We start from the raw sequence: 16,345 nt of genomic DNA, 5'->3' as shown, positions 1-16,345 counted from the left end.
TTTAGATTGTTTTTGCTATTTGGGCGAAGGGGCCACTTCGGCCTGGGGAGTATATATTTAGGATTTGGGTTTTTGTGTTCTGAATTTCTACCGTGATCGATACTATGAAATTATCATGTGTATAGTGGTGTTTTGGTTTGAGGTTGGTGTGTTTGCGGACATATGTTGCGCATTTTGTATTGATATTGCTGGCTGTAAAAAGGTAAAAGAGATCTGATTCCGGTGGATATCCCTCTGTTGAGGTCCATGGTTCTTGTAGTAATAGAAAATATATGTTAGAGTCTGTTTCCGCTTCCTCCACCGCCGCCTTGGTGGTTAGTTCGCTCCGTGCACAGTTGAGTTGGTGTGCGAGCGCGGTGGTTCGGGGCCTAAGCATTATTCGTCATGTGTTGGTCGTCTTCGGGAACGGGTGTGGCTCCGACCGGGGTGGTAGCTGGTACTTGGACTATTGGAAGTAGCTCTTGGGCGGGTGCGGCTGGTGGGTCTTGGGCAGGGGGGGCGTTTTCCTTTCCTTTGTTGAGGAATCGGCGTTTGACCTTTCGGGGCATGCTGGGTCGGAGGCCTTATGGATTCCTTTGCAGTTTAGACATCTGATTGGGGTGTGGGTGCACTTATATCCTCCCTGGCATTCATTGCATGGGTGGAAGCTGGTAAGATGATCACCGGCGCAATGGCCGCATTTTCCATTATTCTTACATTTCTCCTGGCGGTGGCCGTACTCAAGGCACTTCGCACACTGGGTATCTGGGAAGGTTGGGAGGAAAGCCTCGATATGACAGCTTCGGTTAAAAAGGGACAGGAATTTGACTCCTAGTGTTTCCGTTGTGATTTGTCCTGGGAGCGCAATGACCATTGATGAGTGGGTTTTCCCCATTCGAGTCTCCGGTCTGGAGATCCAGCGGGGAACCTGTGCAAGTTGGAAGTTCTCTCCATAGTTACTTCTGATTTCGGATGCCACCAATTGTCCTGCCTCGATGCCCTCCCCGATCGTTGTGGGGATTCCGTGGAGAAGGAACTTTGACCATTTGGAGTTTGCCCGGATGTTAGCGACCGGTACTTGTAGGGTGAGGAGGGCCTCCTCAATTTCTTTGGCGTATTCCATTGCCTTCGTTGCTGGGGTAACGAATTTTGTTTCCAGGATAAAGTTGTCCTTGGCTGTTCTTCTTGCTGAGATGAAGTGGCAGGATTCATCCTGAATTCTTGCATTGACCAGGATTCTGATCTCGGAGGGGTTGACTTCGGATGGGGCAGTGGTTTCCACAATGATTTCTCTGTTGATTTTGGTGTACTCTGGTTTGAAGAGGGGGTCCACTTTTGGTTTTGCAGGCTTCTTTCTTTCAACAACCTGGAATTTTCCTTGAGCAGGACCGGCTGCCGAGGCCACGGCAGCCCAGGTGCCTGCTTTCCATCCACGGGGAGGGGCTTGTTGGGGGGGTGCGGGTGGGGGGGCCTGAGGAGCTGCCTGTGGCGCTGCTTGGGGAACTGTTTGGGGGACCGCTGGAGGGGGCATTCTCTGTCTCTGCGGTTGTTGTGGTTTTTGCTGTTGTTGCTGTTGTTGTTGTTGCTGCTGTTGGGGCTTATTGAGGAGGGAATGGATCGCCGAGTGCATATTGGTGATCATCATTATCTGTGCCTCGATTTGGTGCTTCAGTGATTCCACTGTTCTCCGGAGTGTAATCGATTGCTCTTCGAGGATCTCAATCCTGTCGGAGGGTGGGCAGATCCGGCTGGTTGCGTGTCTAATGGCCCAGGTGATGTAGTTCAGGTCCGTCTGGGTGTGAGTAGTATGGGGGACGGTGCTCGGATAGAGGTAGTCAATTCTCGGCTGGTAGGGGTCGTTGTAGTCGGATTCTATTGCAAAGGTCGAGGAAAATTCCTGTTCCTGAGCTCCGGATGGGGTTGGGTCGGGATCCTGAGTGTTCTTGTTCTGAGGGGGGGCTGTCCCTTGCTGGGAAGACTGGGTGAAAAAGGACTGGAGCGAAGCTTGCTGCGACATGACTGAATGTCCAGTTCTTCTGGCGGCGTAGAGTGATGTTTCGGATAAGTTTCTTTTCCTTCCTTTCGGGAGGTCAAGGCTGGAGAATTCTTCGCTAGAAGCCAGTTTTCGTAGGTTTCTTTCGCTTGGAACAACAAAACGCGACCGTACGATCGGGGACGAAGTGGCTCAGCCTGGTATGGTATACCAGGGTAAACCGAGAGGAATAAAAATAAAATGTTTTTGAAGCGAGGTTTATTGTCAGGAAGTTTTGCGAGCCTTAGCGAGCCGGTAGAATACAGAAGAAGAAGAAGAAACTTATATTGCTTTGAAGTACAAGACTTATCGCACGCCGAACCGACCGCCTAAAACAAAAACCAAACCGAACAAAACAAAAGAAACAACAACAAACAAAACAAGACAAAACAACACAAAAACAAAGACAAAAACGAAGAAAGGCAAGGAAATCCAAGCGCAATACACAACCTGAAAAACCCAAGAACAAGAAGAACTAACATATCTCAGCGAACTCAAGCGCTGGATCCATCAAAAACAACGAAAAATAAGCAAAATAAAAGGGAAAAGGGAACCCCCTTCCTGATCCCGCCTCTAGTCAATTCTTTCCATCCCCTCTTCCAGGTCCGCCTCCGCCTCCACCGACTCGTACCATTTCGAGAGTTGAGATTTCTTTGCAAATTGTAGGATGAGATCCGTTCTCAAGTTTGTGAACATCCAATTTTCCCAGGTCATCGCTCCGGGGATTTTGTCTATCAGAGGGGCGCGGATTCGAGCCCACGCTGGGCATTCCATAAGTGTATGTTTCGCTGAGTTTTCCATACCACATCGGCATGGTTCGGGGTCTGTATATACTGCATGTTTATCGATTCGGGTAGTTTCGCAACGAATTCGAAATACCTTTTTTGCTTCTGTAAGGGTAAGCTTCGCAATTTTGGGAGGGGGGCGGAAATCCCCCCGGTGGTGGTAGTTAGGTATTGGGTTTGTGTTCCATTCCTCTAACAGGTGGTCGCGTAGTAGTTTGTTTTGGTTCCACTTATCTCTCATATTTCCAGGAGTTTGGTATGGGAGTAAGAGGGAGGCGATCCGGTGCAGTCCTGTTCCTTTGATATTCGTTTCTCCATATGGGAGGAGCTCGATTAGGGATTCATTGTTGGGGTGGGTTGCCTCGGTACAGAGTATTCTGGTTCCGTACTTTCTTGAACGATATGTCAGAAGGTGTTCTAGGGGGGGTAGGCCTGCTTCTCGGAGGAGTTTAGCTCTCTTGGTCCATCGTGCTAGGCATGTGATGACCCGGGCAGCTTCGTTGTATAGTGGTTCAAGGGATCTTATGATATGGTCTGCGCCAGTCCACCAAGCCTCGGACCCGTAGAGCAGGCTTGGAAGGAAGCCTTGCGTTACTAGGTGATGGACTGTCTTAACTGTTATTCCTGGCAGGCGGGCAGTGTTTCGGATTTGGTGTAGGGCTTTCAGGCCTTTTGCGATCGCTGCTTCGATATGGGGCCGGAAGGAGAGGGTCGGATCTACCCAGACTCCTACGTATTTCAGCCTCTCTTTGGGGTATATGGCGGTGTTGTTGATTTTGACTGGAAGTCGTGGTTGTTGTATGGATGATGTTGTGGGCCGGAAGAAGATCAGGTCCGATTTATCCGGGTCGTATTTGATTTGGAGTGGGTCGGCTTTTATTAGTCTCTCTCTCATTCGTTCCTCCATTCTCTTGATTATGAACCCTGGTGTTTTGGATATTTGCACCAGCGCATCATCATCGATGTATGTTGTGTCCATCTCTTTCGGACTGCTTGTTGGGTCCAGGATTACTCCGGCGTAAATCATAAATAGTACCGGGGACATGGGGCTACCTTGCGGGACTCCAGATTCATATGGCTGTGGTTCTTCTAGTTCATGGTTGAATTGGAACTGTAGTTTTCTGCCGGTATTAAATTCCTTGCACCATTCTGTTAGATAGGTGGGGAATTTTTGCTGGTGCATGATTTCTGCGAGGAGTAGGTGGTCTACACAGTTAAATGCTCCCTGGATGTCGTTGGTCAGGATCGCTGGTCTGTCCCGCCGGGCGACTCCGGTGCTGTTTTTCAGAAGTAGGTTTTGTTGTATTGGTGTTAGGGTTCTTAAGAGGGCGTCAATTGCTGAGATAGTTGGTCTCCCCCCCAATTGATTCGCAGTGAGTGTGCCTAGGATTTCCCCAGAGGTACAGAGTCTTTGCGCCACTATTTTCTCCAGGATCTTGCTGAAGCATTGTAGAAGGGATATGGGCCGGTAGGCTTTTGCTTCGTGATAGTTTGCCTTGCCGGGTTTCGGGATCGGGATGCATTTCGCTATTTTCCATTCCGCAGGGTGTACTCCGTGCCGGAGCATGGCGGAGAACATGTCTTGGATTAGGGTTGTGTTTGCCTTGATTATTGCTTTAATGAATGTATAGGGGATGCCATCCGGGCCGGTCGCCGAGTGCACTGGGCAGGAGTCAATTGCTTTTTTGAGTTCTTCGGGGGTGATTATGTCAAAAGTGTCGCGAAGATCAAAAGAGGGGGGTCTAATATCTAGGGGAGGGTGGTCGGGGGACGTCCGTTTTGAGGGGAAGAGATGGGCTCTTAGAGCTTGACATTTCCCCGCAAACGTTTCTTCACCTTGTATAGTTGGTATGATTGTATCTCTTCTCCTTCCTGCGTTTAGGATCCTCCAGACCTCACTACCTTTCGCTTCATTCATCGTCTTTTCCCGCTGGTCCGCTTTTGCCTTCCGGATCATGACTGTCCACTCTCTGCATGCCTTCCGGTGCTCCTCCACATGGTTGGGTTTCCTCGTATTTCTCGCCTTCCTCTCTGCCGAGTTTATCTTTGCCTTCATCTGTTTCATTTCATCTGACCACCAAGAGTTGGCTCTTACCCCCTCCTTCGAGAGTGGTGTTACTATGTTGACTGTTGACCTGACCAGTTCTAGGAAGAAATCGACAGTTTGTTCTGTGTGTTCCTTGGTTTCCCATGCCTCTGCAGGGATGGAAATGTTTGACATGTGGTTCTCCAAAAGCTTCCAGTCTGTTTGTCGCCACATTCGTCTTGGTACAAAAGGTGGTTTTTCCAAGTGTAAATGAACGGAGGTTCTCCCGTGGTCCGAGCCCGCTCCATAGGGTTCAGTGCTCCATCGTAAGTTGTGGTCAAGTGTTGGGCCTTTTACAAATGTAAGGTCGATGGTGGTGGGTCTTTTCCCTCTGTCTCTGGGGAAATGCGTAAAGACGCCTGTTTCGTTTAGGAGGGTCAGTTTCTGTCGAGTTATCCAACGTTTCAGCCGTGCACCATTGACGCGGTCTGCTCGAATGTTGTTTCTGTATTCATGTGAATTTACTCCGTACCACATTTGATGGTGGCAGTTGAAGTCTCCCATTATTAGGCAATTATCAAGGGTTTGGATTGTACTTGCAACTTGGGCGAATGGGCCACTTCGGCCTGGGGAGTATATGTTTAGGATTTGTGTTTTCTTGTTCTGGATTTCTACCGTGATCGAAACTATAAAATTATCGTACGTATAGTGGTGTTTTGGTTTGAGGTTGGCATGTTTGCGGACATATGTTACACATTTTGTATTGGTATTGCTGGCCGTAAAAATATAAAAGAGATTTGATTCTGGTGGGTATCCCTCTACTGAGGTCCATGGTTCTTGTAATAATAGGAAATAAATACTAGAGTCTGTTTCCGCTTCTTCTACCGCCGCCTTGGTAATAAGTTCGCTCCGTGCACAATTGAGTTGATGTGCGAGCGCGGTGGTTCGGGACCTAGGCATTATTTGTCATGTGTTGGTCATCTTCGGGAATGGGTGTGGCTCCGACCGGGGCGGTGGCTGGTACTTGAACTATTGGCAGCAACTCTTGGACGGGTGCGGCCGGTGGATCTTGAGCGGGTGGTGCATTTTCCTTCCCTTTGTTGAGGAATCGGCGTTTGGCCCTTTCGGGGCATGCTGGGTCAGAGGCCTTATGAGCTCCTTTGCAGTTCAGACATCTGATTGGGGTGTGGGTGCATCTATATCCTCCCTGGCATTCATTGCATGGGTGGAAACTGGTGAGGTGGTCTCCGGCGCAGTGGCCGCATTTCCCATTGTTCTTACATTTCTCCTGACGATGGCCGTATTCAAGGCACTTCGCACACTGGGTATCCGGAAAGGTTGGAAGGAAGGCCTCAATATGGCAGCTTCGGTTAAAGAGGGATAGGAATTTAACTCCTAGTGTTTCCATTGTAATTTGTCCTGGGAGCGCGATGACCATTGATGAGTGGGTTTTCTCCATTCGAGTCTCTGCTCTGGAGATCCAGCGGGGAACCTGGGCAAGTTGGAAGTTCTCTCCATAGTTGCTTCTGATTTCTGATGCTACCAATTGTCCCGCCTCGATACCCTCCCCTACCGTTGTGGGGATTCCATGGAGGAGGAACTTTGACCATTTGGAGTTTGCACGGATGACGGCTACTGGTACCTGTAGGGTGAGGAGGGCCTCCTCAATTTCCTTGGCATATTCCATTGCCTTTGTTGCAGGGGTGACGAATTTTGTTTCCAAGATGAAGTTATCCTTGGGTGTTCTTCTTGCTGAGATAAAATGGCAGGACTCGTCTTGGATTCTTGCATTGACCAGGGTCCTGATCTCGGAGGGGTTGACGTCGGATGGGGCGGTGGTTTCAACAATGATCTCCCTGTTGATTTTAGTGTACTCTGGCTTGAAGAGGGGGTCCGCTTTTGGCTTTGCGGGCTTCTTTCTTTTCTCGACAACCTGGAAATTTCCTTGGGCGGGACCGGGTGCCGAGGCCACGGCGGCCCAGGTGCCTGCCTTCCATCCACGAGGTGGGGCTTGTTGGGGGGGTACGGGTGGGGGGGCCTGAGGAGCTGCCTGTGGCGCTACTTGGGGAACTGTTTGTGGGACCGCTGGAGGGGGCATTCTCTGTCCTTGCGGTTGTTGTGGTTTTCGCTGTTGCTGCTGATGTTGCTGTTGTTGCGGTTGCTGCGGCTGCTGTGGTTGTGGTTGTTTATTGAGGAGCGCGTAGATCGCCGAGTGCATATTGGTGATCATGCTTGTCTGCGCCTCGATTTGATGTTTCAGTGTATCCACTGTTCTCCGGAGTGTAGTTGTCTGTTCTTCGAGGATTTCAATCCTGTCGGAGGGCGGGCAGATCCGGCTTGTGGCATGTCTGATGGCCCAGGTGATATAGTTCAGGTCCGTCTGGGTGTGAGTGTCTTGGGGGACAATGCTCGGGTAGAGGTAGTCCACTCTCGGTTGGTAGGGGTCATTGTAGTCGGATTCTGTTGCAAAGGTCGAGGAAAATTCCTGTTCCTGAGCTCCGGACGGGGTTGGGTCGGGACCCTGGGTGTTCCTGACCTGCGAGGGGACTGTCCCTTGCTGGGAAGACTGGGTGAAAAAGGATTGGAGCGAAGCTTGTTGCGACATAACTGAGTATCCAGTTCTTCTGGCGGCGTAGAGTGATGTTTCGGATAGGTTTCTTTTCCTTCCTTTCGGGAGGCCGAGGCTGGAGAATTCTTCGCTGGAAGCCAGTTTTCGTGGGTTTCTTTCGCTTGGAACAACAAAACAAAACGCGACCGTACGATCGGGGACGAAGTGGCTCAGCCTGGTATGGTATACCAGGGTAAACCGAAGGGAATAAAAAATAAAGTGTTTTTGAAGCGAGGTTTGATATCAGGAAGTTTTGCGAGCCTTAGCGAGCAAGGAGAATACAGAAGAAGAAGAAGAAACTTATATTGCTTTGAAGTACAAGACTTATCGCACGCCGAACCGACCGCCTAAAACAAAAACCAAACCGAACAAAACAAAAGAAACAACAACGAACAAAACAAGACAAAACAACGCAAAAACAAAGACAAACACGAACAAAGGCAAGGAAATCCAAGCGCAATACACAACCTGAAAAACCCAAGAACAAGGAGAACTAACATATCTCAGCGAACTCAAGCGCTGGATCCATCAAAGACAACGAAAAATAAACAAAAAAAAAGGGAAAAGGAAACCACCCTTCCTGATCCCGCCTCTAGTCAATTCTTTCCATCCCCTCTTCCAGGTCCGCCTCCGCCTCCGCCGACTCGTACCATTTCGAGAGTTGAGATTTCTTTGCAAATTGTAGGATGAGATCCGTTCTCAAGTTTGTGAACATCCAATTTTCCCAGGTCATCGCTCCGGGGATTTTGTCTATCAGAGGGGCGCGGATTCGAGCCCACGCTGGGCATTCCATAAGTGTATGTTTCGCTGAGTTTTCCATACCACATCGGCATGGTTCGGGGTCTGTATATACTGCATGTTTATCGATTCGGGTAGTTTCGCAACGAATTCGAAATACCTTTTTTGCTTCTGTAAGGGTAAGCTTCGCAATTTTGGGAGGGGGGCGGAAATCCCCCCGGTGGTGGTAGTTAGGTATTGGGTTTGTGTTCCATTCCTCTAACAGGTGGTCGCGTAGTAGTTTGTTTTGGTTCCACTTATCTCTCATATTTCCAGGAGTTTGGTATGGGAGTAAGAGGGAGGCGATCCGGTGCAGTCCTGTTCCTTTGATATTCTTTCTCCGTATGGGAGGAGCTCGATTAGGGATTCATTGTTGGGGTGGGTTGCCTCGGTACAGAGTATTCTGGTTCCGTACTTTCTTGAACGATATGTCAGAAGGTGTTCTAGGGGGGGTAGGCCTGCTTCTCGGAGGAGTTTAGCTCTCTTGGTCCATCGTGGTAGGCCTGTGATGACCTGGGCAGCTTCGTTATATAGTGGTTCAAGGGATCTTATGATATGGTCTGCACCAGTCCACCAAGCCTCGGACCTATAGAGCAGGCTTGGAAGGAAGCCTTGCGTTACTAGGTGGTGGACTGTCTTAACTGTTATTCCTGGCAGGCGGGCAGTGTTTCGGATTTGGTGTAGGGCTTTCAGGCCTTTTGCGATTGCTGCTTCGATATGGGGCCGGAAGGAGAGGGTCGGATCTACCCAGACTCCTACGTATTTCAGCCTCTCTTTGGGGTATATGGCGGTGTTGTTGATTTTGACTGGAAGTCGTGGTTGTTGTATGGATGATGTTGTGGGCCGGAAGAAGATCAGGTCCGATTTATCCGGGTCGTATTTGATTTGGAGTGGGTCGGCTTTTATTAGTCTCTCTCTCATTCGTTCCTCCATTCTCTTGATTATGAACCCTGGTGTTTTGGATATTTGCACCAGCGCATCATCATCGATGTATGTTGTGTCCATCTCTTTCGGACTGCTTGTTGGGTCCAGGATTACTCCAGCGTAAATCATAAATAGTACCGGGGACATGGGGCTACCTTGCGGGACTCCAGATTCATATGGCTGTGGTTCTTCTAGTTCGTGGTTGAATTGGAACTGTAGTTTTCTGCCGGTATTAAATTCCTTGCACCATTCTGTTAGATAGGTGGGGAATTTTTGCTGGTGCATGATTTCTGCGAGGAGTAGGTGGTCTACACAGTTAAATGCTCCCTGGATGTCGTTGGTCAGGATCGCTGGTCTGTCCCGCCGGGCGACTCCGGTGCTGTTTTTCAGAAGTAGGTTTTGTTGTATTGGTGTTAGGGTTCTTAAGAGGGCGTCGATTGCTGAGATAGTTGGTCTCCCCCCAAATTGATTCGCAGTGAGTGTGCCTAGGATTTCCCCAGAGGTACAGAGTCTTTGCGCCACTATTTTCTCCAGGATCTTGCTGAAGCATTGTAGAAGGGATATGGGCTGGTAGGCTTTTGCTTCGTGATAGTTTGCCTTGCCGGGTTTCGGGATCGGGATGCATTTCGCTATTTTCCATTCCGCTGGGTGTACTCCGTGCCGGAGCATGTCGGAGAACATGTCTTGGATTAGGGTTGTGTTTGCCTTGATTATTGCTTTAATGAATGTATAGGGAATGCCATCCGGGCCGGTCGCCGAGTGCACTGGGCAGGAGTCAATTGCTTTTTTGAGTTCTTCGGGGGTGATTATGTCAAAAGTGTCGCGAAGATCAAAAGAGGGGGGTCTAATATCTAGGGGAGGGTGGTCGGGGGACGTCCGTTTTGAGGGGAAGAGATGGGCTCTTAGAGCTTGACATTTCCCCGCAAACGTTTCTTCACCTTGTATAGTTGGTATGATTGTATCTCTTCTCCTTCCTGCGTTTAGGATCCTCCAGACCTCACTACCTTTCGCTTCATTCATCGTCTTTTCCCGCTGGTCCGCTTTTGCCTTCCGGATCATGACTGTCCACTCTCTGCATGCCTTCCGGTGCTCCTCCACATCGTTGGGTTTCCTCGTATTTCTCGCCTTCCTCTCTGCCGAGTTTATCTTTGCCTTCATCTGTTTCATTTCATCTGACCACCAAGAGTTGGCTCTTACCCCCTCCTTCGAGAGTGGTGTTACTATGTTGACTGTTGACCTGACCAGTTCTAGGAAGAAATCGACAGTTTGTTCTGTGTGTTCCTTGGTTTCCCATGCCTCTGCAGGGATGGAAATGTTTGACATGTGGTTCTCCAAAAGCTTCCAGTCTGTTTGTCGCCACATTCGTCTTGGTACAAAAGGTGGTTTTTCCAAGTGTAAATGAACGGAGGTTCTCCCGTGGTCCGAGCCCGCTCCATAGGGTTCAGTGCTCCATCGTAAGTTGTGGTCAAGTGTTGGGCCTTTTACAAATGTAAGGTCGATGGTGGTGGGTCTTTTCCCTCTGTCTCTGGGGAAATGCGTAAAGACGCCTGTTTCGTTTAGGAGGGTCAGTTTCTGTCGAGTTATCCAACGTTTCAGCCGTGCACCATTGACGCGGTCTGCTCGAATGTTGTTTCTGTATTCATGTGAATTTACTCCGTACCACATTTGATGGTGGCAGTTGAAGTCTCCCATTATTAGGCAATTATCAAGGGTTTGGATTGTACTTGCAACTTGGGCGAATGGGCCACTTCGGCCTGGGGAGTATATGTTTAGGATTTGTGTTTTCTTGTTCTGGATTTCTACCGTGATCGAAACTATAAAATTATCGTACGTATAGTGGTGTTTTGGTTTGAGGTTGGCATGTTTGCGGACATATGTTGCACATTTTGTATTGGTGTTGCTGGCCGTGAAAATATAAAAGAGATTTGATTCTGGTGGGTATCCCTCTACTGAGGTCCATGGTTCTTGTAATAATAGGAAATAAATACTAGAGTCTGTTTCCGCTTCTTCTACCGCCGCCTTGGTAATAAGTTCGCTCCGTGCACAATTGAGTTGATGTGCGAGCGCGGTGGTTCGGGACCTAGGCATTATTTGTCATGTGTTGGTCATCTTCGGGAATGGGTGTGGCTCCGACCGGGACGGTGGCTGGTACTTGAACTATTGGCAGCAACTCTTGGACGGGTGCGGCTGGTGGATCTTGAGCGGGTGGTGCATTTTCCTTCCCTTTGTTGAGGAATCGGCGTTTGGCCCTTTCGGGGCATGCTGGGTCAGAGGCCTTATGAGCTCCTTTGCAGTTCAGACATCTGATTGGGGTGTGGGTGCATCTATATCCTCCCTGGCATTCATTGCATGGGTGGAAACTGGTGAGGTGGTCTCCGGCGCAGTGGCCGCATTTCCCATTGTTCTTACATTTCTCCTGACGGTGGCCGTATTCGAGGCACTTTGCACACTGGGTATCCGGAAAGGTTGGAAGGAAGGCCTCAATATGGCAGCTTCGGTTAAAGAGGGATAGGAATTTAACTCCTAGTGTTTCCATTGTAATTTGTCCTGGGAGCGCGATGACCATTGATGAGTGGGTTTTCTCCATTCGAGTCTCTGCTCTGGAGATCCAGCGGGGAACCTGGGCAAGTTGGAAGTTCTCTCCATAGTTGCTTCTGATTTCTGATGCTACCAATTGTCCCGCCTCGATGCCATCCCCTACCGTTGTGGGGATTCCATGGAGGAGGAACTTTGACCATTTGGAGTTTGCACGGATGACGGCGACTGGTACCTGTAGGGTGAGGAGGGCCTCCTCAATTTCCTTGGCATATTCCATTGCCTTTGTTGCAGGGGTGACGAATTTTGTTTCCAAGATGAAGTTGTCCTTGGGTGTTCTTCTTGCTGAGATGAAGTGGCAGGATTCGTCCTGAATTCTTGCGTTGACTAGGGTTCTAATTTCGGAGGGATTGACATCGGATGGGGCAGTGGTTTCAACAATGATCTCTCTGTTGATTTTGGTAAATTCTGGTTTGAAGAGAGGGTCCGCTTTTGGCTTTACGGACTTCTTTCTTCTCTCGACAACTTGGAAGTTTCCTAGGGCAGGACCGGGTGCCGAGGCCACGGCGGCCCAGGTGCCTGCCTTCCATCCGCGAGGTGGGGCTTGTTGGGGGGGTACGGGTGGGGGGGCCTGAGGAGCTGCCTGTGGCGCTACTTGGGGAACTGTTTGTGGGACCGCTGGAGGGGGCATTCTCTGTCCTTGCGGTTGTTGTGGTTTTCGCTGTTGCTGCTGATGTTGATGTTGTTGCGGTTGCTGCGGTTGCTGCGGTTGTGGTTGTTTATTGAGGAGCGCGTAGATCGCCGAATGCATATTGGTGATCATGCTTGTCTGCGCCTCGATTTGATGTTTCAGTGTATCCACTGTTCTCCGGAGTGTAGTTGTCTGTTCTTCGAGGATTTCAATCCTGTCGGAGGGTGGGCAGATCCGGCTTGTGGCATGTCTGATGGCCCAGGTGATATAGTTCAGGTCCGTCTGGGTGTGAGTGTCTTGGGGGACAATGCTCGGGTAGAGGTAGTCAACTCTTGGTTGGTAGGGGTCATTGTAGTCGGATTCTGTTGCAAAGGTCGAGGAAAATTCCTGTTCCTGAGCTCCGGATGGGGTTGGGTCGGGACTCTGGGTGTTCCTGTTCTGCGAGGGGGCTGTCCCTTGCTGGGAAGACTGAGTGAAAAAGGACTGGAGCGAAGCTTGCTGCGACATAACTGAGTGTCCAGTTCTTCTGGCGGCGTAAAGTGATGTTTCGGATAGGTTTCTTTTCCTTCCTTTCGGGAGGTCAAGGCTGGAGAATTCTTGGCTGGAAGCCAGTTTTCGTGGGTTTCTTTCGCTTGGAACAACAAAACAAAACGCGACCGTACGATCGGGGACGAAGTGGCTCAGCCTGGTATGGTATACCAGGGTAAACCGAGAGGAATGAAAATAAAGTGTTTTTGAAGCGAGGTTTATTGTCAGGAAGTTTTGCGAGCCTTAGCGAGCAAGGAGAATACAGAAGAAGAAGAAGAAACTTATATTGCTTTGAAGTACAAGACTTATCGCACACCGACCCAACCGCCTAAAACACGAACCGAACCGAACAAAAGAAGGAAAGAAAAGGAAAAACAACAAACGCAAACACAAACGCAAGCAAACAAGAACAAGAACAAGAACAAAACAAGCACAAGCGAACAGGAAAAACAAGGGAAAATCCAGAACAATACTTCGACCAGAAAACCCAACGGCAAGGAGAAATAACATATCTCAGCGGACTCGGGCGCTGGATCCATCAAATCAGAAAATAAAAACAATTTTTAAAGAGTAAAAGGAAACTCCCCTTCCTAATCCCGTTCCCGGTCAATTTCTTCCATCCCCTCTTCCAGGTCCGCCTCCACCTCCGCCGACTCGTACCATTTCGAGAGTTGAGATTGTTTCGCAAATTGTAAGATGAGGTCCGTTCTCAGGTTTGTAAACATCCAGTTTTCCCAGGTCATCGCTCCGGGGATCTTCTCTATTAGAGGGGCGCGGATTCGAGCCCATGCTGGGCATTCCATAAGTATATGTTTCGCTGAGTTTTCCATCCCACACTGGCATGGTTCGGGGTCTGTGTATACTGCGTGTTTGTCGACTCGGGTGGTTTGGCACCGGATCCGAAATACTTTCTTTGCTTCCGTAAGGGTGAGTTTCGCTATCTTGGGAGGGGGGCGGAATTCCCCCCGATGATGGTAATTCGGTATTGATTGTGTGTTCCATTCTTCCAACAGGTGGTCGCGTAGTAGTTTGTTTTGGTTCCACTTATCTCTCGCATTTCCGGGGGTCTGGTAAGGGAGTAGTAAGGAGGCGATTCGGTGTAAGCCTGTTCCTTTGATATTTGCTTCTCTGTATGGCAGGAGCTCGATCAGGGATTCGTTGTTGGGGTGGGTTGCGTCGGTGCAGAGTATTCTAGTTCCATACTTTCTTGAGCGATATGTCAGGAGATGTTCTAAGGGGGGTAAGCCTGCTTCTCGGAGAAGTTTAGTTCTTTTGGTCCATCGTGGTAGGCCGGTGATGACCCGGGCCGCTTCATTGTATAGTGGTTCGAGGGATCTTATAATGTGGTCTGCACCAGTCCACCACGCCTCGGATCCGTAGAGTAGACTTGGGAGGAAGCCTTGTGTTATAATGTGATGGATTGTTTTGACCGTTATTCCTGGCAGGCGGGCGGTGTATCGAATCTGGTGGAGGGCTTTGAGGCCTTTTGCGATCGCTGCTTCGATGTGGGGCCGGAAGGAGAGGGTCGGATCTATCCAGACTCCTACATATTTCAGCCTTTCCTTGGGATGTATATTGATATTGTTAACTTTGACCGGAAGTCGTGGTTGTTGTGTGGATGATGTGGTGGGCCGGAAGAAGATCAGGTCGGATTTATCCGGGTCGTATTTAATTTGGAGTGGCTCGGCTTTTATTAGTCTCTCTCTCATTCGTTCCTCCATTCTCTTGATTGTGAAGCCTGGTGATTTGGATATTTGTACCAGCGCGTCGTCATCGATGTAAGTAGTGTCCATCTCTTTCGGGCTGCTTGTTGGGTCCAGGATTACTCCAGCATAGATCATAAATAGCACCGGGGACATGGGGCTACCTTGCGGCACTCCGGAATCGTAGGGCTGTGGCTCTTCTAGCTCATGGTTGAATTGAAACTGTAGTTTTCTGCCGGTGTTGAATTCCTTGCACCATTCTGTTAAGTAGGTGGGGAATTTTTGTTGTTGCATGATTTCCGCGAGGAGTAGGTGGTCAACGCAGTTAAATGCTCCTTGGATATCATTGGTTAGGATCGCTGGTCTGTCTCGCCGAGCGACTCCGGTACTGTTTTTCAGTAGTAGGTTTTATTGAATTGGCGTTAAGGTTCTCAGCAGGGCGTCGATTGCCGAGATGGTTGGTCTTCCTCCAAATTGATTCGCTGAGAGTGTGCCTAGAATTTCTCCAGCGGTGCAGAGTCTTTGGGCCACTATCTTCTCCAGGATTTTGCTGAAACATTGTAGAAGGGAAATGGGCCGGTAGGCTTTTGCTTCATGATAGTTTGCTTTACCGGGTTTCGGAATCGGGATACACTTAGCTATTTTCCATTCCGCTGGGTGTACGCCGTGCCGGAGCATGGCGGAGAACATGTCTTGGATTAGAGTTGTGTTTGCTTTGACTATTGCTTTAATAAAGGTGTAAGGAATGCCATCCGGGCCGGTCGCCGAGTGCGCTGGACAGGAGTCGATAGCTTTATTAAGTTCTTCGGGGGTGACTATGTCGAAGGTGTTGCTAAGGTCAAAAGAAGGGGGTCTAATGTTTAGGGGGGGGTGGTCGGGGGACGTCCGTTTCGAGGGGAAAAGTTGGGCTCTTAGAGCTTGACACTTCCCCGCAAATGTTTCTTCACCTTGTATGGTTGGTATGATTGTGTCTCTTCTTCTTCCTGCGTTTAGGATTCTCCAGACTTCACTACCTTTCGCTTCGTTCATCGTCTTTTCCCGCTGATCCGCTTTTGCTTTCCGGATCATGACTGTCCATTCTCTGCAAGCCTTCCGGTGTTCCTCCACGTGATTGGGTTTCCTTGTATTCCTCGCCTTCCTTTCTGCTGCATTTACCCTTGCCTTTATTCGTTTCATTTCATCTGACCACCAGGAGTTGGCTCTTACCCCTTCCTTCGAGAGCGGTGTTACTATGCTGACTGTTGACCTGACCAGTTCTAGAAAGAAATCGACAGTCTGTTCCGTAAGTTCCTTTGTTTCCCATGCCTCTGCAGGGATGGAAATGTTTGACATGTGGTTTTCCAATAGCTTCCAGTCTGTTTGTCGCCATATTCGTCTTGGTACAAAAGGTGGTTTCTCCAGGTGTAGATGAACGGAGGTTCTCCCATGGTCTGAGCCCGCTCCGTAGGGTTCAGTGCTCCATCGTAGGTTGTGATCGAGTATTGGGCCTTTTACAAATGTAAGGTCGATGGTTGTGGGCCTTTTCCCTCTGTCTCTGGGGAAATGCGTAAAGACGCCTGGTTCGTTCAGGAGGGACAGTTTCTGTCGGGTTATCCATCGTTTTAATCGTGCACCGTTGACGCGGTCTGCTCGAATATTGTTTCTGTATTCATGTGAATTTACTCCGTACCACATTTGATGGTGGCAGTTGAAGTCTCCCATTACTAGGCAATTATCAAGGGTTTGGATTGTACTTGCTATTTGGGCGAAGGGGCCAC

The 16,345-nt window shown here is 49.4% G+C and overlaps 3 protein-coding genes across 3 annotated transcripts; all 3 read right to left on the bottom strand.

The window, feature by feature from the left end:
* Window position 1: 1 nt before the first annotated feature.
* H6S33_005216 (uncharacterized protein) lies at window positions 2–376 on the bottom strand (the record flags this gene model as incomplete). The annotated part of the gene is made up of 1 exon (XM_044836579.1): window positions 2–376. The coding sequence occupies one exon, from the start codon at window positions 374–376 to the stop codon at window positions 2–4; it is 375 nt and encodes a 124-aa protein (XP_044690429.1).
* A 69-nt stretch (window positions 377–445) lies between these two features.
* On the bottom strand, window positions 446–1,996 carry H6S33_005215 (uncharacterized protein; the record flags this gene model as incomplete). The annotated part of the gene is made up of 1 exon (XM_044836578.1): window positions 446–1,996. The coding sequence occupies one exon, from the start codon at window positions 1,994–1,996 to the stop codon at window positions 446–448; it is 1,551 nt and encodes a 516-aa protein (XP_044690428.1).
* An 11,479-nt stretch (window positions 1,997–13,475) lies between these two features.
* Window positions 13,476–14,882, bottom strand: H6S33_005214 (uncharacterized protein; the record flags this gene model as incomplete). Its single annotated transcript, XM_044836575.1, has 1 exon — window positions 13,476–14,882. The coding sequence occupies one exon, from the start codon at window positions 14,880–14,882 to the stop codon at window positions 13,476–13,478; it is 1,407 nt and encodes a 468-aa protein (XP_044690427.1).
* Between the last annotated feature and the right edge of the window lie 1,463 nt (window positions 14,883–16,345).

This window comes from Morchella sextelata, assembly GCF_020137385.1.
Source record: "Morchella sextelata strain SCLS chromosome Unknown scls_19, whole genome shotgun sequence".
Taxonomy (NCBI): Eukaryota; Fungi; Ascomycota; class Pezizomycetes; order Pezizales; family Morchellaceae; genus Morchella; species Morchella sextelata.
The sequence above is the reverse complement of the archived record's forward strand: the minus strand, read 5'-3'. Positions and strand labels throughout refer to the sequence as shown.